This window comes from Crocuta crocuta, unplaced genomic scaffold (assembly GCF_008692635.1).
Source record: "Crocuta crocuta isolate KB4526 unplaced genomic scaffold, BGI_CrCroc_1.0 scaffold129, whole genome shotgun sequence".
Lineage (NCBI taxonomy): Eukaryota > Metazoa > Chordata > Mammalia > Carnivora > Hyaenidae > Crocuta > Crocuta crocuta.
This window is the reverse complement of record NW_027551571.1, coordinates 1,090,093-1,111,114: the sequence shown is the minus strand read 5'-3', so window position 1 is coordinate 1,111,114 and position 21,022 is coordinate 1,090,093. Positions and strand designations below refer to the sequence as shown.

At 47.2% G+C, this 21,022-nt stretch overlaps 1 protein-coding gene across 14 annotated transcripts in view; it reads right to left on the bottom strand.

Annotated features, from left to right (window-relative positions):
- The window catches only part of DCDC2C (doublecortin domain containing 2C), a 74,408-nt gene that overhangs the window by 13,438 nt on the left and 39,948 nt on the right, over positions 1 to 21,022 (bottom strand). For 6 of the 14 annotated variants that reach the window (XM_077750982.1, XM_077750985.1, XM_077750983.1 and 3 more), the window contains 2 exons: positions 20,198 to 20,239; positions 3,969 to 4,032 (listed from right to left, as the gene is read on the bottom strand). The exons of 2 other annotated variants lie outside the window; for them this stretch is intronic. In XM_077750982.1, coding sequence (XP_077607108.1) covers positions 3,969 to 4,032; positions 20,198 to 20,239 — 106 coding nt within the window. Of the gene's footprint in view, positions 1 to 1,959; positions 2,043 to 3,968; positions 4,033 to 20,197; positions 20,240 to 21,022 lie in introns of all 14 variants that reach the window. 6 more of the 14 variants (XM_077750994.1, XM_077750992.1, XM_077750991.1 and 3 more) reach the window with 3 other exon arrangements.

Below are 21,022 nucleotides of genomic sequence, written 5' to 3'. Positions count from 1 at the left end.
TGCTACCACAAGTCAGAAGAGGCTGTCAGAGTAGGCCACGCTCGAGAAAAGCTCAGAAAGTCACGATGAACATTTGAACTAAAAATGTGTTGATCTAAAGGGCAAGCCAGTCCCTGGGTACATGCCCTCTGCTGTGTGTGCGGCCCTTCCCGCCTGCTGGACCCCCACCCCCACCAACCGTTTGTAGCTCTTTGAAGGACAATCCGTAAGTTACAAGTGGATTTTCAATGATCCCTAAGTTTCCAGATTGACTAAAATCATCGGGAGAAAAAAAAAAAAAAGACACGTAATGAAGTCTCCTAAGAGTGAGCGTCTGGCCTGGCCACGCTTCGCCTGCGGCTGCCGAACTTGTGCACACAGAGAGGCGACAGGCAAGGGGCCCCGTGTCACCGAGGCCACAAAAGCAGGTCCCTGAGCCAGGCACCCGGGCTCGGGGCCACACTGTGCCCATTCCCCGACTTTGCCCTTGGAGCTGTGAATACTTTGAAGCAAAGTAAAAAGGTTGCAAATCACAGCGGAAAAAAATACTGGTCTTTTTTTCTGATTCTTTTGTTCCTTCGCTCTGAATATCCCTCGACTTCCCAATTCTCAAAACAAGCAAAAATAACAGCAACGGGAACACAGCCCAAAATTACTCCCAGTAAAAGGAAACAAATGAAATTATTACCGCCTTAAATTAAACCCAGGGACTTAAGAGGGCCTCATGCCCCCAGAGAAACAAAACGTGCGAGCTCTGACTAAGTGCAAGCAGGTGCTGTTCTGCAAGCCGGGGTTAGAATCGGCCAGAACTCCAAGACTTCACACACCTACTTCCATGGAAATGGATAGGATGCATGGCCACAAACAGCCACCAGCTTTCAGTAGGAAAGGTGACATTTTTTAAGTGAGGTATGAAACGGGCTCGTTCCTTTCTCCCAAATAAATCTCTGCACTGGGTCACGATTTCTGGTGGCCTCAGATTGGCTGATTAACCCCCACAGCACCGGGTAATGTACGCATGTGCAAATCTGCCCAGAGACCTTGAAGGCCGTCACTGAACCACAGACCTACTGAGCAGAGCCCAAAGGTAACCTGGCCACTTGGAAACAAACTGGAGGGGTCATAAAATCACTCAGGGCCACCTCATCGGGTGACGTGGGGCTGGCACGAGGGGTAAACCCACCGCAGACCAGAGCCAGTCAGTCCCCTGGGGCAGCTGGCCCACCCAGAAGCTAGCACGGTGCCTCATCAGCTAGGGGTGGGGGGCAGGGTGGAGGGAAGAGAAATGGATTTGCTTGATTTCTGCAGTTTCTTCTGTCACCTGTGTCACCGAGGACAAGACAGGTAGTCACCCTGCTCTCCTCTGTGAAATGAGGACTGTCACCTGGTGAGGTGGTTGAGATGAAAATAAAAAGGAAAAGGAAATGTCTGTGAAGGTATTTTGGAATCTGAGCATATTTTTAAAGCTCTGTTAAAGCAGATGGTTCGATATACATTTCATACACTTAAAGCTCAATAAAAGCCTGTAGCACCTAATAGGATTTTTTTTAAGTACTCAAGACCTTGACTGCAGGGGAAGGGTACGGGAGGGGCGGGAGCGGGAGGCGGGTTAGCTGTGACTCACTGAGACTTCTCTCTGGCATGACCTGTCACCTGAACAACATCCTTCAAATAAACATCGAATAACAAGGGCACCTGGGGGCTCAGCCTGTTAAGCGTCTGACTTCGGCTCAGGTCATGATCTCACAGTTCATGGGTTCGAGTCCCGTGTCAGGCTCTGTGCTGACAGCTCAGAGCCTGGAGCTGCTTCCGATTCTGCATCTCCCTCTCTCTCTGCCCCTCCCCCGCTCATGCTCTGTCTCTCTCTGTCTCAAAAGTATATAAAAACTATTTTAAAAATTCAATAAATAAATAACAAGAAGAGACACAGTGACTCAGACCCATATTCCACACCTGAAGGGACACTTGGGGCAGACTTACAAGTGGTGGCCAGCGGGTTCCCTTCTGGTCACCAGGTAGCGATCTGGGGGCCTCGTGGGTGCCACGCCTCACAGTTCTAGCATCTGGAAGATAAACCTCTTTTCTTTCAACAAAACAAAACAGGGGCGCCTGGGTGGCTCAGTCAGTTAAGCGTCTGACTTCGGCTCAGGTCATGATCTCACGGTTCGTGGGTTCGAGCCACGCGTTGGGCTCTGTGCTGACAGCTCAGAGCCTGGAGCCTGCTTTGGATTCTGTGTCTCCCTCTCTCTGACCCTCCCCTGCTCACACTGTCTCTCTTTCTGTCAGAAATAAATAAAACATTAAAAAAAAAAATTCCCCGATTATCTTGTTGGCACTTATCACACTGAATATGATTTTTCTCCTAAGCCACCAAACACAATAGAAGATCAAATGGTAGCCATTCTCTCTCTCAGCATTCAGTGGAGTTTGTATTTACCCAACATCCCGTAGAAATTGTTGAAAGAGCTCGATTGTGGAGACATAAACAATTATAATGAAAATTTATTTATTTTTATTTTTTAGGTTTATTTATTTTGAGAGAGAGAGCACATGCTCTCGCGTGCATGCGCACACACACATGCACACGAGTGGGGGAGGGGCAGAGAGCGAGAGGGGAAAGAGAGAATCCCAAGCAGGCTCCACACTGTCATCACAGAACCCAACATGGGGCTCGAACCCACGAACCGTGAGATCACGATCTGAGCTGAAATCAAGAGTCAGTTGCTTAACTGACTGAGCCACCCAGGCGCCCCTATAATGAAAATTTAAACTTGAACCCCCAAACAGAATAAGGAAGGATTAGTCCCCAGTCAGCCCGTTTCCCCCGCTGTTTTTACTCCGAGCCCACAGACGGGAGTCGTATACAAAGTCAGCGGGCACGAAGAGCTCACTATCGTCTTGGAGCCTGAAAACCACCAACCCTCCTACAGCCCAGCCTTGCTGGTCCCCAGGCGCCGTCCCCCTCTGTTCTGTGGTGGCTCTAGCGACAGGAGCCCACTGGTCTGCACCTCCACATGGAACCTTCAAGGCTCTCGTGAGAGCTACTTTATTTTAAATATGGGTAATGCTAAGAGAAGTCAGCAGTGAGATGGATGGCTGACAGCCGGCCCACCGGACCAGGGAGTTTGGGCTCACCTACTCCCCACGCCCGGCAGAGCTCCGTCCGGCGTCTGCTGCAGTCGACACCCCTCTATCTTTCTGCAAGGGGAGTGACACTTGGGACCTCACGTGTGGGTCCATTGGAGGGTGGGTGACAAACAGCGCTAGGTAATCCCTACTGCTAGGTCGTCTCAGAAGGCACTCCTGTCTTTTGGAACCAGAATCGCCACACTTTAAAGGAAAAAGGGCTGCAGGTGCTTTGTTTGGGGACTAAATTACATGCAGAGAGCACAGCTGTTATTGATAAGGATCCGAGGCACAATCCGTGGCTGTGGAATGAACTGCCCGCAGATAGAGACCTTCAGACCCAGGAAGGCACATGGCCGGCGTCCTGCTACATCACAGCTCAGAAACAGGAAGTAACGTGTGACCTCGGCCAGGACTCTTACCCACGCTATGCCTCAATGTCCTCCTCTGGAGAACACCCACTTTACATAATGAAAAGACAAAGAGTTAATATGTCCGTAGGATTTTTACACTTTGCAAAGCAGTTCCCAAGCATTGTGTCATTTCATACGGCAATGTATCCTCTCCCACTGTGGCCAGTGTATCTCACCGGGAAGTCATGTACATCAAACTCCTTGTAAAACGACGAATCTAAATGATTATGATCATCAGTAAACAGCTATAAAAAAATTTTAAATTTAAAATTTGGTGATNAGGGGAAGAAGTAAGACCTTTACTCTATCAAATATTCTCTGCGTATTTTAACTACATTTCAAGAGACAAACTTAACGAGCCACTTATAACAGGATCATACAAGTACTCTCACCCATGGCTGAATTATCACAGAATACACACATTTTTATTTCTCCGTCTACATGACATACCTTTTTTCTCTGTGTTGTGTCTTAAGGAAAACCTTTCCGTAGAAGACATTCGTGAATTGTCTTCCTGAAATGGAAACCATCAGTGTTAGCAGCTGAAACTCTTCTCTCTAAACTATAAACAGGGGTCCCCTGGAGCGGAACGCTCAGCTCCAACCAAGCCCTGAGAACTGAAGTTTGCAACAAAGGTTTGTCGCCTGGTAATAATAGTGCACTCGACAATCATTTGTCAAAACATGGCAGCCTGCGATGGAAGGCTACCTACCTTTCCGTGAAATGGCAGGTGCCACCTTCACTCTGGTCTGGCCTGCGAGTAGAGACCAAGATAAATGAAGCCCACGGATCACCATGGATGAGAAAAATCTCCCCTAGTCTGGCCTCCGGGTCCAGCCCCAGTCTGTTGGATTCTTAACTCAGAGTAGTTCAAGGACCAAGTGGGAGACTGGGACCCAGAGACTCAGTTCATACACTGATTCCCATGGGTCACTCTGAGGCTTTCACCACCATCATGTCCTCCCCAACACGGCCCATATCAAAAATGAGCCAGCTTAGGGCACCTGGAGGGCTCAGTCGGTTAAGCGTCCGACTTCAGCTCAGGCCATGATCTCGCGGTTCGTGGGTTCGAGCCCCACATCGGGCTCTGTGCTGACTGCCAGCTCAGAGCCTGGAGCCTGCTTCAGACTCTGTGTCTCCCTCTCTCTCTGCCCCTCCCCTGCTCATGCTGTCTCTCTCTCAGAAATAAATACAACATTTAAAAATTTTTTTAAAAATGAGCCAGCTTTACCATGGAATGTGATGAACTGGAAAGAGAGTCCCTCCTCTCCCAACAACTAGACAGGGTGAGATAATGTATGAAATTGCAACTTCCTTGAAGTCGTCAGAGAGTTGGGATCACGGAGAAACCAACTAGCCCAGAACTGAAGGAGAGACAGACTCCGCCAAGGAGAGACGGGGCCTGGGCGCTGGCTTCCTTGGGCAGAGCATGGGAGGAAGGCGGGGGTAAAAAGTTTCCGGCTTGGATAAGAGCGGGGGCAGCAAGCCTGAGGGTACACAGGAGAAAGGGCTGGTTCCGTAGCAAGGGCAGAGGAAACGAGAGGGGCCGGGAAGCACGTGTTTTGTTCTTAAACAAAACATATCAAAGCAACATGTCAACGGGACCCGGGCGCCGGGCTGAAAGAATTACAGACAACGTCCAAAACAGGAACAATAATAGTAATGGGAACAACGAATAATGCCACCCTGGATGACAGCCCAAAGCAGAAAATAAATAGACAGGAATCCATAACGATATGAACAAATGGTTAAATAACTAAATGGGAGACAAGAAGCAAACACTCCCCGCGGGAGAACTCCAAAGAATGGATACAGAGACTAAGCTTGGCCTCCTGGAGGTGGTGGCAAATTCACACTTTACTTCCTTTGGAGGAGAGGCTTAGTGATTCACTTCCAACGCTGCAGAGTATGAAAGGGATGAATGGGAAGCTTACAGAAGAGACTCTGACAAACACTACGTCACCAAGGAAGGAAGGTTGCTATTATTGGGGACATCACATGGATGTCCCCGATATGATAGAAGAAGGGCACTTCATCTCTATGGCATTCTTTCTAAAAGCCCAGCCTGATGGTGAGAAGGCACCTCTGGGGGACACGCCTTAGCCTGATATCAAACCAAATAAACGCTTCTCAAGAAAACTGCAAACTAATAACCTTCTTGAAGACAGACTCAAGGATCCTTCACAAACATTAATGCATTGACTCTAACTATAGACAAAGAAAGGTAATACGTCACGAACAAGTGGGGGAGCAAAATGGCACAGCTGCTGCGGGAACGTTGGCCGGTTCTTTATTCAGCAAAGTTAAATGTGCTTTTACCACGAGACCCGGCAAGCTTACTCCTGGGTGTTTACCCAACCTGTGTGTCAACATCCAGAGCATTTTTAAATTTTTAAAATTGCAAAACACAGGGAACAGCCCAATGTCCTTCATCTGGTGAGTGGACAGGCGCACAATGGTGCTTCCGAAGAACGGAATACCACTCAGTTAAAAGGGACCACTCGTTGGTACCTGCAAGACAGATGAACCCCGTCGAGGCTGCTTGCAGGCAGCAGACCTGAGCCACGGAAACCCGGGTAAGGTAGAAGGGCCCACGACGGCAGCTGGGCTGAAGGCCAACGGGCTCAGTCGGGGACCCAGCTCGAAATACCCACTGGTCCCAACTGACCAAGCCCAGGTCCCAAAAAAGGAGAATTCCACACGTCCCCACACCTCCTCACCTTTCCCCCATTAGCCAGCGCCTCCCCACCGACCACCGCCTCCCGGCAGGCAGCCTCCCCTTTGTGGCCAACCCGTGGCGCTCTTAGCGCATTCAGCAGACTTCTGTCTCCCTTGCCCTGCCTCAGGTGACTTCTTTCACAGCCCGGACCACTGGCCACCGCCCGGCCGGGTCGCCCCACAAATCCCACACGCGTCACCGTAAGTGGAAGACACACTCCCAAGAGGACAGACTACACCCTTCTGTCCTGTGACCCTGGGCAGAAAGGCAGGGCCTGAGGACCGGAAACCCGTGGGTGGTGGCCGGGTCAGGTGGGAGAGGAGGAAGGACCGGTGGTCGACTGCAAGGGACCGAGGGACAAAAGGGAGCTGGGGGGCGGATGTCCCGTACTGGACTGTGTGTGTCCCCAGCCCTAGGACGCGCCACTGGGAAGGGCGAGGTTCGCTGTACCTAAATTATACCTCACTCTTCACAGAGGAGATAAAGTGGACCCGAGAAAGGAAGAACGGTGTGATGTGGGGCCTCGGGTGACCCTTCCCGCCGGCCTGAACCATAAAACAAAAGAAATCACTCCGGTCATTAAAAGCAGCTCTGAGTCCTCAGAAGCGCAGACAGACAGAAGAGGACTCTGCCCACGGTGGGGGGGGTGGGGGGACGGGAGGGACCCCGCGTCCACAGCCTCACAGGAAGTCACAGCCTTTCTGCCCAGGTTGGCAGAAGCTGGCCACTCCGAGCGCCGAGCATGTGGAAATCGAAGGGCACAGTTCTGGAAGCGGGGAAGCTGAAGGACCAAGATCCATCATCTGACTGGAGAGGTGGCCGCGCTCTCCTCTCTGCTCCCTGTGTTTGCATCCTTTTGTCAAAAACCCCAGATCCCGTGGGTGTGGACTATACCTCGATAACGCTGCTAACACCAAATTCGCTTTCGAAGGAAACAGATCCTGGGACAATAGCCCTGTCTCTGGTGTGCGGAGCCCGCGAGAAGGGGGTCGGGACAGCCACCTGCGCAGCAGGAGCGAAGGACGCGGGAACCCAGGGGCTCAGAGCCCGCCGAGACCTGAGATCCAGAATGCCTGAAACAGCACCTGACGTCACATGACGTCCGTCACAAGGCCACATGTGCACGTTTACATGCTCCGCCCGTGGGAGGTCTGTCCCCCTGGGGGTCCACTGGTGCAATGCCAGCAAGTTTCCCTCTCTCTGCCTCCTGCCCACGAGCCGGTCGGAGCGAGCACGCAGACAGCTACAGGAGGCACTGCTATTCCCACAGTGAGAGAAGGCAGGGAAAACCGTACGAAGTTCACGGGAGACCCCAGAAAGCTCGGCACACGGTAGAAGCTTTGTGCAGGGAGAGAAGCCCAGGAGCTCGGTCCTCTCTGAAAACACCAAACGACACAGCAAAGGGGTTTGCTCCCGATGAACCAGCCGTCATTTTGCAAATCCCTTTGCAAAGGGATGTGTGCAAAAGCTGTGTGCAAAATGACGGCTGGTTCATCGGGAGACAGGATTTCCAAAATGAAGAAATTGTGGCTTAATTACAGAGGCATCACATAGATGAAAAATTGCGTTTGCAAAACTCGGCATTGCTTAAAAATGAGAGATAAATGAGATATTTCTAGATTTGTATTTTATCACTGTTCTCACTGGAACTGTTCGGTACAGGCTGCCGAGTCGCTGAAAGCACATGGTAAGCAATTCGTAAGTCCTTATGCCGTCTCTAAGATTAAATATGAAAACTTATTTGCAAACACCTAGTCACCTCCTTTAAAATATCATAATATATAAAAATATATAAATATATTATAAAAATATATAAAAATATCATAAATATATGAAATACATAAACACACAAAACATTTCATAGAAGCACGGGGCTGGAAACACAAACCCAAGGGGACACATCACTCTTTGCCACTCTTCGGGGTCACTAGGAGTGCACACGTCACATCGCTCCAAGGCCCCTGCATTACTCTGACCCTACGTGTGCTTTTCCTGGCTTCACCCGCCCGTAACTTCCACTCTCTCCTGCCCCAAATGCCTCCCAGAGCATAAGCAGAGAGGACAAAAGATGCATCGTTTATTACCAGCTCTGCCTGTGCCTTTGGGGGGTTGAAGTAGGGACATTCCACGTTGGCGAGGTTATTTGCGGATTTCCTTGATTTTCATCCATATTATTGATAAAGGAAAAATGTTAACTTGACACGTCAGGGATTGCTTTCCTCCCCACTTCAGTTCCTATGTCCAAGTTTTGAATAACAATCCAGTCTTGTTCAAATAGACCCAGAAAGAAAACGTCACGAATAATTCAATAGAATTCCCTAAAAGACCAGAATGGGGGTAAAAGGTAACATCATGAAAATGTCACTGGAAAGGGCTCTTCAGCTGTAAGTTCAGCCCAGGTAGAAGTACTCTGAAAGTAGGTGAAGACTGTTTTTTAAATGTCCATTATCACAATGAATCGCCCTTATGCATCGTGTGTGTTCCTCCTCTTCTATGGGATGAAGGAAATGAGATCTTTTAAACAAAATACTTAAATTTGATATCAAAATTATTGATTTATTGGGAATATGGCAGGACTGGTAAATACTGATGATAATGGATTAACTATGGCCTCTTGAGAGCAAGCAAGATAAGAAAATGCTTCTAAACAAAGGAAGGTTGCAGGATACACAAATCAATGCACAGAAGTCCATCGCATTTCTACACACTAACAATGAAGCAGCAAAATGAGAAATTAAGAAAACAATCCCATTTACAACTGCACCAAAAAATGATAAAATACCTAAGAATAAACCCGTACTCTGACAGTTATAAAACACTTTCACAGAGGTGTTGAAAATGACACAGATGTAAAGATATTCCAGGCTCATGGGTTAGAAGAAGAAATGTTATAAGAATGTCTATACTACCCAAAGCAATCTATAGATTTGATGTATGGTACTGGAACAAAAACAAGACACACAGATCAGCAGAACAGGACAGAAAGCCCAGAAATAACCCCAAATTATATGGTAATTAATCTTCAAAAAAGGAGGCAAGACTCTACAATGGGAAAAAGACAGTCTCATCAACAAACGGTGTTGGGAAAACTGAATGGCAACATGCAAAAGAATGAAACTGGACCACTTTCTTTCACTGAACACAAAAATACACTCAAAATGGGTTAGAGACCTAAATGTGAGACCTGGACTTATAAAAGTCCTAGAAGAGAACACAGGACATTGGCCATAGCAGCTTTTTTCTAGGTATGTCTCCTGAGGCAAGGGAAACAAAAGCAAAAATGAACTATTAGGACTACATCAAAATAAAAAGCTTCTGCACAGCAAAAGAAATAATCAACAGAACTAAATGACAACCTACTGAATGGGAGAAGATATTTGCAAATGGCAAATGTGATAAAGGGTTAGTATACAAAATATATAAAGAACTGATACAACTTACCACTCAAAAAAACAAATAATCCAATTAAAAATGGGCAGAAGAGATGAACAGACATTCCTCCAAGGAAGACATATAAATGGGCCACAGACACATGAAAAGATGCTCAACGTCACTCATCATCAGGGAAATACAATTGGAAACCACTGTGAGATATCACCTCACACCTGTCAGAATGGCTAAAATCAGCAACACAAGAAACAAGTGTTGTGAGGATGTGGAAAAAGAAGAACCTTCGTGCACTGTGGGTGGGAATGCAAGCTGGCGCTGCCACTGTGGAGAACAGTATGGAGGCTCCTCAAAAAGTTAAACACAGAACTACAATCCAGTAATTGCACTACTGGGTATCTATCCCCAAAATACAAAAACACTCCTTCAAAGGGATACATGCACCTCTATGTTTACTGCAGCATTACCCACAAGAGCCAAATTATGGAAGCAGCCCAAGTGTCCATTGATTGATGAATAGATAAAGAAGTGGCATAATACATACAATGGCATATTACTCAACCATAAAAAAGAATGAAATCTTGCCATTTGAAACAAAATGGATGGAGCTAGAGAATATGTTGCTAAGTGAAATAGGCCAGTCAGAGAAAGACGAATACCATACGATTTCACTCAAATGTGGAATTTAAGAAGCAAAACAAATGAACAAAGAGCGGGGTGGAGAGAGACAAACCAAGAAACAGACTCTTAACAATAGAGAACAAACAGATGGTTCCAGAGGGGAGGGGGGGAGAAGGGGTGAAAATTTTTTAAAAACTATTTACTGGGAAAATGGCAGGATTTCAGTAAATATTAATGATACTGTAATAACTACAACGTCTCAGAAAATTCAACAACAGGCAAGATAAGAAAATGTTTCTACAAAATGTATCTGCTCCTGCTGAGTCCTTCCCTCGCAGATTCGCTGTCATCCTTAAGGTGGAGTTTTTAAAAATCAGAAGCCAGGAAACAAAATAAGGGGCAATATATTCAAGTGATTAGATAGGAACTCCTCAGTAAATTAAGCGTAACAGAGAAAAAGGGGGCAGACAGCTCCTCTGGAAAAACGGACAGAGATTTCAGCTGCAGAGACAGAAAATAAATTTTGAACCTCATTTTAAATGTCTATTGGGGCACCTGGGGGGCTCAGTCAGTTGAGCATCCAACTTCGGCTCAGGTCATGATCTCACAGTTTGTGGGTTCGAGCCCCATGTCAGGCTCTGTGCTGACAGCTCAGAGCCTGGAACCTGCTTTAGATTCTGTATCTCCTTCTCTCTCTGACCCTCCCCTGCTCACACTCTGTCTCTCTCTCTCTCTCTCTCTCTCAAAAATAAATAAATGTTTAAAAAATTTTTTAAATAAATAAATGTCTATTTACCAAAAATGTCTAATGTTGCCAATCACCAGTTACCTTTGGAGCACCTACTATGTGCCCTGGGCTCCGCCAGTCCCGGCCGAGGGCTACGGGGAACGCAGGGTGTGCTCTTCACGATGAAGAAATGCATGGTTCTCCTGAGGGACTAATGAACAAAGGAAATGCATGCCCGGTGGGACAGCAAATAACGAAGGTATAACGTTAACAGCCGTGTAGAATAACCTTGTTCACACAGAGTAGGTTGTACAGGATTCCAAAAACTACCAAAGTTTAGAGGGGTCAAAGGTGGTTTCACAGAAGTGGTCAGACTTGGGTAAGGACAATAACAGTTTTGTTAAGAGCGGTGACACAGTTAAACAGGAAGACGTGTGCAGGTAAACAGAGTCAGGGGAACTGTGAGAAGCCGGGGGTTGGCCTGCGTCAACCAGCACTGAGGCAGCAGAGCCAGAGAACAGGCTGAGGGAACGGGGCCCGGAAAGCAGCGCGGACCGAGTGGTGCCTCTTCAAGGAAGAAGGTGCCGTTGACAGAGATAAGTAGGAGCTGAGTGACATTCAGGATGTGTCTTATTTGAGGGGACACCTACATGGAAATGCAGAGGCTCATGAAAAACCACAAGATTCTATGTGCTCTGAGGATCTAGAAGAATTGAGGTCATCCAAGCTTCCATTAAGGACAAGGGACTAAAATGGCATTTGGAAACAGTGGGGGGGGGGGCAGCACAAGTGAAATAATCTCAGGCATCAGGGTAAACTCCCCACGAGGGAAGCGGCAGAGAGGAGGCCCCAGTGACAGAACGGGAGGTCTGGCTCGGGGTGGGCCAGGACAGAGACGCCAACCGGCTGATGAGGACGTGGGAGCATCATGCCGTGCGATGGACGGAGGCGTTTATGACCAAGGGGTTGATGGGCGGCATCAAAAACAACACTGAAGGGTAGAGCGGATGAGAAATGACCGCTGAATCTACCCACGTGATGGTCACATACAGGTGCCCGGGCCTCGCGTGACACACGCTTGGACAGCAGTGACGCAGAATGAGGGAGTGTCACACAGGCTTCTGATTCAGAGGGTGGGACCTTTAGGAGCGTCTCACTCCACCCCAAATAGACGTATGGTTTGCTCAAATTCATGTGCATCCCATGCCCACGCTATTTGCCAAGCTGTGAAATGCATTATTTAAGGCATTTCAACGTGAGGTACAACTTTACTTTTCTGATTTGTCACAAGTTCCCAAAACAGGCCTGCCTTTCCCCCACTCATTCTATTTACAAGCAGAAAATGTGGATTTTGTTATAGAATTTTTTTTTTGCACTGCCGCAGATTCTCCTCCCTTGGTACCAGTGTCGACAAGCACCAAGGATAAATAAATCCAGAGCCGCCTTGACCTGACCGACTCAGGATCATGCGGCCTCACCGACGGCAACTCACGTGATGTCAAGAGCAGCCCTCCGTTCTGAGTCACGGGCACCCTGCCGTTTCTTGGCCTGCTCTCTCTCTCAGGGAAAAGCTGCCGGGTTCACAGAAGACACGTGGAATCAAGACAAAGGCCCCTGAACACGGTCACTGTCAATTCAAAGTGCCCGTGGGCTTTCCGGCTTCCTTCCTCTTCCTGCTTCTGATTTTCTTTCCTCTAACATACTCATGGGAGGAGATATTTTTCCTTGCAAAAGATGGCTGTCCATTTTGGGTAACTAAGTAATAAATTCCCCCAAAAGTTCCTTCCCAGGGTGTGGTAGAGGCAGTCAATTAAGGTTTCTTGTTAAGCTTTCCCAGAAATTAGAATTTTAAAGGCTATTTCCTGTGTCCAAAAATTACATCTATGGCCCCTGTTTGTGTTTCACAAGCTTGCACTCTCATCCCAAACACTGTGAATTGACCACATAAATTCTCATAATTAAACATAATTTATACACGTTAAAAGTCACAGACAACATCCCTACAACTCATGTGGAAAACTAAGTAAATATGAATAAAAAGCTTTCCTTTTGCGACCGCAGTGGCTTGGCCACATTTTGATAAAAAGCCGTCCTCCTGAGGCCAGCAGGAGAAAGAGAAGCTTCCGTGGAGAAGAGATGGGCCGCGACGCCTCGCTCCAGGCGGGACTCACAGCCGAGGGGACCTCGCTTAATGCGGAAAACCCTCTCCCCAGGCTGTTTCTGCTACTTAAGCATTACAAGTTGGGCATAAAGTTCTGTTAAATTCCTTGCTCTCACCCCACAGGAGGTACCTCTGCTGATTAACAGTTTGTCCCAAGCAAAATCCCGGTGCTGTTCTTGCCTATGTCCCAGCAGATGGCTCCAAGTACGACGTTTGTCCATCTGCTAAATATCAACTTTCTGTAACAGCTCGCATTACACACGACTGGCCAATGAGAAAACACGCTAATAAGTGAACAGCCAAGAACCGGCTGCCAATGAGCAGGGTGCGCACCTGAGCGTCTCCCTGAACTTGACTTCCCTTCCCTGCATGGTGACAAGGATGACACATATTGGAGATACACCGGGACCCCCCGGAAGCCGGAGGGAGCTGGGTCAGATGCGTGCCTGAGGCGGTCCTGCCGGAGACCGCAGCTGGGGGAAGTCGCCCTGTCCCTACCTTCGGGGGGTGGGGGGGGCACCACTCACACGGGGCTAGGAGAGGGGCGAGGATGGGCAGGCCCCACAGGGATGGGGAGGGTCCTCGGCCCGGAAACCGGGAGCCGAGCACGGACGTGTCCGAGATGAAAGGCCTGGTGGAAGGGACAGGCCCGCACCTGCTAGACTCACTGCGTATGATGGACAAGTAACAACTGGAGATATTTAGGTAGGACGACATCATGGTTCTTCAGGAAGTACCACCGTGCAATGGCGACCACGGTCAAGTTACTGAGCACATCACCTCGCAGAGACAGCGTGTGTGGTGAGAACACGCAAGATCTGCTCTCAAGTAAACGATACGGCATTGTCAGCCAACGCCTCTGCGCGATGCACTAGACCCCCAGGGCTTATTCCTCTTCTAACCTGCCCATCCCCTTCAGCTTGCTGCTTCTCCAGACAGGAATGAAGCCGCTTCATCTCCTCCTCCAGAGGTCCCTCACGGTGATTTCTCAAATTGTCATGAATTCAACAAAAGCTTTTCACCATATGAAAAAATAGATTGGTTCATCCTATTAGAAACATGTATTCAATACCTTCTGTTTTATTAATAAAAAGTATTGTGTTATATATATATATATGGTTGAAGGTAATGCATCTCTTCTTTTTTAAACTAAAAATTTCCCTCTTTGCATCCAAATGATTCTCCCACACATAAAGGAACGCAAGCCTTATTTTTACAGAACCGTGTAATTGTCTACAAATTTCATTACTTAATATTTAATTTGCCACATCCCACTTAGCATTATTGATGACTTACACTTAGCTTTTGAGTCTCCAGTGCTGATCAATATGAACCTTGTCTCTCAGAGAAGCAATAAAATACTTAGCTGCAGTGACAAAATGTTATCAGGATAATAAAGAGAAAAAAAAAATGGTGAAGATACCGGGCAGACAATGAATCTCAAAAATCAATTAAGGAATCAATGCCGTTTTCATTTTGTCGCAAAAACCCTGAGTCAGAGACAGTGCTAGATCAAAAAATCCCTGGTTTTATTGGCATTTCTGGCAACATTAATTAAATGAAAGCCCTCTACCGACCGGCCGATCAAGCAGACAACAAGAACAAATCACTACTATGGGCTTGCGAGCCCCATTTCCTGCAGCAAGATGCTCGCTCGGGGTTTCCAGCAAGAGCTGCAAGCGACGGAAAATGCCTCCCGCCCTGAGCCTGCCATTGCTTAAGTATGTGAAGTCATTCAAATACGATTTGAGTCCATTGATATAAACCATCACTCTGATTATTTTTTTAAAAAGGTCTCACTCATTTTATAGCCAGAAACGTATCAACTACTCGCGTTTCTTATCTGATCCTGTCTGGCCTGAAGGCCACTCTTTCCCAGCCTCGGGGAGCACTGAGGGCAGGGGAGAAGAGAAGGGGCTGTGGTCAACCTGATCCTCCATGAATGTTGTGATCATGACATGAGGTGGGGTGCAGTCATAGACAAGAAAACCAGAAAACAAAACAGAACATGACTCCTTTTTTTTTTTAAAGAAAATAAGCACACATTTATCAATGATACATAACTCCTATTCTATAACTGTGGGACCAAAATCACCTACTCTTTTATTTTCTTTTTTCATTGTCTTGTGAGTCCACTCAAATCCATATTGTGTTCTGACATTTCCAATTTTTCAACGTGAACACGGAAGACTGGAAGTTAGGAGACGGCCGAACCTCTCCGTCTCTCGGGCCAAACTCTAGTCCTAGAATGTCCCGGCTTGTTGAGTGAAGAATGTTTTGAACACACCGTGCTCCTTGGCAGACGAGGAAGGGGAGGCTCTGGGCAGCAGGCTCACCCCTACCCAAGGGACTGACCATTCAGCAGGAGGCGGGAGTGTGGAAAACCTGGGGGCACGCCAAAATAACTGAGGTAACTGGAAAGTGACACTAAAATAGCCAGCATATGGCCCGCCTGAGGGGCTCAGCTGCTTGCGTGTCCAGCTCCTGATCTCAGTTCAGGTCATGATCTCACGGTTCGTGAGTTCAAGCCAGACATCGGGCTTCACACTGATAGTGGGGAGCCTGCTTGGGATTCTCTCTCTCTCCCTCTCTCTGTGCCCCTTCCCCTCTCTCTCAAAATAAATAAATAAACAAATGAATAAACAAAATGGCCAGCACAGTTGCTAAAAGCAGAGAACACTAAGAAATGACCGGACTGGGCGGTTCAAATGCGTCTTGGAAGAGACGACCGGAGAACCGACTGAAGATGCGGCACTGGAAGAAGCCTGACAACAGGCCAGCAACGTCAGCTCAGAGTTCAAGTATGAGAAGCGGCACCACGCGGACGGCGTTCCTCCGGGAGAAGCAGGGGCCGGCCCCCGGCCACAGGGCGAGTGTGGGGCTCAGGCTGGAAAACGCACCGGCACCCCACAAAGTCACTCACACCTGCACCGCCAGGCGTCACCTGACCGCCCACCGCTCTCCCTCTCCGGTGCCCCGTTTCCTCCCACCGCCAGCACCACCGCACCATGAACTTGCCGGAACACGTTAGCACCTCGTTGTGCAGAAGACACAGCCTAGCCACTTAGAGATGTGTCCTCATCCCAGCCAAGGGCAACTACCTTGCGGGTTATTCATCTCCAGACAAAATGATTCTGAACACTTCATGGCCGGATGGGAGCCGGGATAGCAGAGTCTCAGTGTACACTTATCTTCTAAATGTTTCCGTGTGTAGACATTAAGATTTTATCAGAACACGTGACACTCAAATATATATGTATATATAATATACAATTTAATATATAATAATATATATTAAAGTTTACACATATCTCAAGGAATAAATTGAGTAACTAACAGACACAAGTTCTATTCAGGTGTCGTTTAGTATCATTGTTTTTCTTGCTCTTCCAATGGACTACACTATAAATGCTCCGCAGGAAGATGGACCTGCATCTTTCCGTCACATCTAGCACAGAACGCTCAGCAGGTTTGCAGTGTGGCCCACCACTGCCATCACCATGAATTCGAAAGGACTCTGCCTTGATCTCATCATACACAGCACTGTCGTAAAACACACACAATGGGGGCACCTGGGTGGTTCGGTCCGCTAAGCACCCGACTCTGGATCTCAGCTCAGGTCATGATCTCACAGTCATGAGTCCAAGCTCCACATTAGGCTCTGTGCTGACAGCGTGGAGCCTGCTTGGGATTCTCTGTCTCCTTCTCTCTCTGCTCCTCCCCCACTCGTGCTCATTCTCTCTCTCAAAAGAAATAAATAAATGTTAACACAGAGAGAGAGAGAGAGAGAGAGACTATATCTCTAAGGGGCCATAGACCATTTTATAAATTGATGAGTACATATGCCAAAAAGTAGCAAATTTAAGGTACTTTTTTTACTGATAGCATAGCACGCTTATTATTAATCACTTTATGCTAGATATTTGAAGGCTTTGAGAAAAAAATGTCACGATGCACATCTCAGCGCCTTCCACACTCTGCACCTGGAGCTTGTCGCTATGGCAACCTGTCTTGATGCCTCTAAATCAGAAGCGATGTGTGTTCATGTTATGTCCTAAAATGCAGAGCCAGAACAAAACCACCAAATGCACAACCACGGCATTCCAAATGGTCTTCGGTACATTTCAGACAGTTATTATCTGTCTAACATAGGATGGAATAATTCAACATCTCGATTCATGGCTTACATTTTATTTTGCATTTTTAAATGTATCACTGGGTAAATTATTCCTTCTGTTTTCTTAAGCCTCTCAAGTTTTCGCCACCCTAACAAAATATACCTAATGAGAAATCAAATGGAAGACTTATTCCAGTAGAAGAAAAATACATTTTTTTTGATCCTGGCATGAAATCAAAGGGTCAAAACAGATGCTACCCAAGGCAAAACCTGTACCATCACTCTGGAGGGGCCCCACTTACGCATGACTCAATGTTATTTTGTTGGTTGTTTGGTGTTTTTCTTAATGTGAATGGAATCTCTGATCAGAAATGTTTAAATCCGGGGGCTCCTGGGTGGCTCAGTCGGTTAAGTGTCCAATTCTTGATTTTGGCTCAGGTCATGATCTCATGCCCATGAGATGGAGATGGAGCCCTGTGTCAGGCTCTGTGCTGTCAGCGAGGAGCCTGCTTGGGATTCTCTCTCTCTCTCTCTGCCTCTCCCCTGCTTGTGCTCTCTCTCCCTCTCAAAATAAATAAGCTTTTTTAAAAAAAAAGCTTAAATCTATTTCTAATAAATAAAATCAACATTCTCAAGCATACCGAGAAAAAGAACTTTAAAATACTCAAAGTATCCCAAATACGGATTCATAGTATTAATTAAAATAATTTTTATTGTCAGCAAAGTCATGATCCATTTAATACACTATGTAAGAAAGTTTATAAAAAATAGCCCTTAAGAATATACACAAAAGTGAAAACAGATTCTAAACAGAGGAATTCAACATTTTTCTATGTTTTTTATGTTTGTTAATAATTCTGTAATAAATATGTTTTATAATTTGTATTCTTAATATTAAAACATGGGATATCACAGAAGGAAATTCAAGTTCAAAATATAATGAATGCCAACTGTAATAAGGCACTGTGTGTGCTTGGCACTAAGAAAAATGAAAATATAATAAATGAATAAAATGGAATGGAATTCCTGCTTCTAAGGATTTCAAGCTCTGGTAGGAATCACGGTCAGAGAGGTGGTAACGGTAGCTGTAATTTACTCCATCGCCTGGGAGACGCACCTCACGGAGGGCTCTAATCTTTCTACGGGCTGCACAGCTTAGAACAGATAAATCGGAGGCTCAGGAAAAGAGGCTGAGCGCACCCCACACGCAGCTTTCGCGTGTCCAAGGCTGGCCCTTGCAGCCCCTCCTGTGCGCATTCATGCTCAAAGAGCAAGGAACCCAGGTGCCAAACAAACAATAGATTTTCCACAGAACCGCCTGACACCACAACCTGAGGATGTTATCTGAGCTCACGGACGTCACCCTGGACACCCCTGACCGTTTTCCCAGCAAAGCACAGACAGGCTGGTTGTTGAGCCTTCCAGAGGACGGAATTCCAGATAACAGAATTGATTCCTCTGATTTTTACAACAGAGTTGTGAGCGGGAGCAGCCAAGTGTCTAATTTCCAACTGAAAAACACTTTCATTAAAACAGTACAAACATCGGGCGCACCTGGGGGGCTCAGGCGGTTAGGTGTCCGACTCTTGATCTCAGCTCAAGTGGTGATCTCACGGTTGGTGAGTTCAAGCCCCGCATCAGGCTCTGTGCTGACAGCGTGGAGCCTGCTTGGGATTATCTCCGTCTGTCTCTGCCCCTCCCCCCACTCGCACTATTAAGTAAGTAAGTAATACTTACATGGTTTTAAACATAGGTATGTTACACTTTTCACGAATTTTCAAACCCGTCGTTTCGATGGATTCTTTCGAGGTGACTAAATGTATAAATGTGTCAAATGGTTGTTGATTGAATAAATGCAGTGCAGAGAGGTAAACTTTCAGAACAAGGGGCAACTCGCAAGTTTACGGAAGACGGGAACACAGCGCTTTCCCACGGCTGCGCACACATCTGCATGCTAGGGATGCCCTCCCGGATGGGGCGTAGCTCGTGTGGGCACCCCCCCCACGACAGTGCTGTCAGGACTCTCTTACGATTCAGTTATCTCCAAGAACATAAACAAAAGTCAAAACACCGAGCATATTTCACATACACTGTCTCTAATCCTGGAGATTGATTTTGCTATAAATAAACCATCAAACTTCTGAGGAAGAAGCAGAGGCTCTGAGATTCTACAGGGTTTTTCCACGCCTCACGTACGGGTGAGTGATGGACGGAGCCTTCAACTGTCGATGGACCTTATGTCAAATCCCAAGTGGTTTTCACACGCCGCTTCTGACTCATATTCCCAAATATGAGCATTTATGGCCCAAGTTCTCTAAGGACTGAAGATACTTCTAAGCGAACCAAGGAAGAAGTAAAAACAATCTCGTGTACTCAGACAAAAATCATTACGGTCACTCAGTCACTTATAAGTAACAGCGAGGCCTTGACGGTGCATAGGCCGGAGCCGAGGCGTGGAGGGCAGGATGGAGGAGATGGACATTGGTCCCTGCCTGCCGTGTGGGGCCGGCTGTCCAGGCAGGCGGCTCTAATCTCAAGGCTACGGAGACCCCTCCTCCTCCTGTGCCCTCACATGTTGACACATCTGTCCCTAGCCTCCCGGCCAGGGCCTGACGGGGCAGGTTTTAGAGCTCCTGGAAAGCCCATGTGGGCGTCACCCTTCACTTCCCAGGCTGTTCCCTAAAGCGTGACTCTGAAGGAGCCTTCACTCTCTCGTCTCCCATCTGCCGTGAGGGTGGCTCTGTCCCCCTACCGAAATGCCTTAATGACATCTCTCGTCCTCTGAGTTCGCTTTCTATCTGTGGAAGCAGAGCTACGGCATGTGACAGTGGCGTCGAAGTTCTATTCCTTAAAAAGCACCCGGCAGCATTTTGGAATCCTCTGGTTATCTTGTTGGCCGGCCTTCAGAATACGAAACACAAAAATTACAGAATGTGTTGATACAAACCTTTCTTTCACTATCTTCATAAGGTCTTTCATCTTCTTTTTCCTATTATTAAAAAAAATACAGGAATCAACGGTCTGCAAGGAGGATCCTGTCAGATAGACCCTTCCTCCCCCCACCTCAGTCTCTGTTGTGGAAGAACCTCCTCCCTCCCAAGCTCAGCCTCACTGGGCTCCTCCCACTTCCTGCTCTAAATGCTTTGTGTTCACGCACAGCTTGTTAAGTGCTTTACACAAAACACCACACGTTATATTCTCTGCTGCACCTGGGCGTTTTCAGTCTTGGGAGTCCCAGCTTCAGACATCCTTGAGGGTCCACCTCGTGTTTCCACGGCACTAGAACTTTCCACTGCGTGTGTGAAGCACCAAGTACTCATAAGCCTCTAAAGATGATACTCACTTCATGAGCATATTTGTGGGATATTCAACTCAGACAGTCCTCGAGCACCCAATTTAATTAAAATCGTGTGCCATGAACTTGACGTAGGTAAGAGGAAAAAGTGCACATTTCATCTTTATTGATTTGCAGAAGAGTGTCTCAAATTAGTTAATTACTGTTGATGATATTCCATTTTAAGTTGAAACTACCGTTGAAGTGTCAGGTGTTGGGAGAGTGCAGGGACTGCAGCACGAGCACGCGCAAAGCACTCTGGGGACACACGTGTCAGACGGAAGCACGGCTCCGGGTTTTCCTTCCACCTTGGATTTTGCCCACTTCTGCACCAGTAACATGCAGAATGACAAAATAAGCCATCCTTCCAGAGGCCCCTGTGCCGGGGGTGAGCGATGGCTGATCCTGACACTCACACTGCAATAGTCTCAGGTTGTT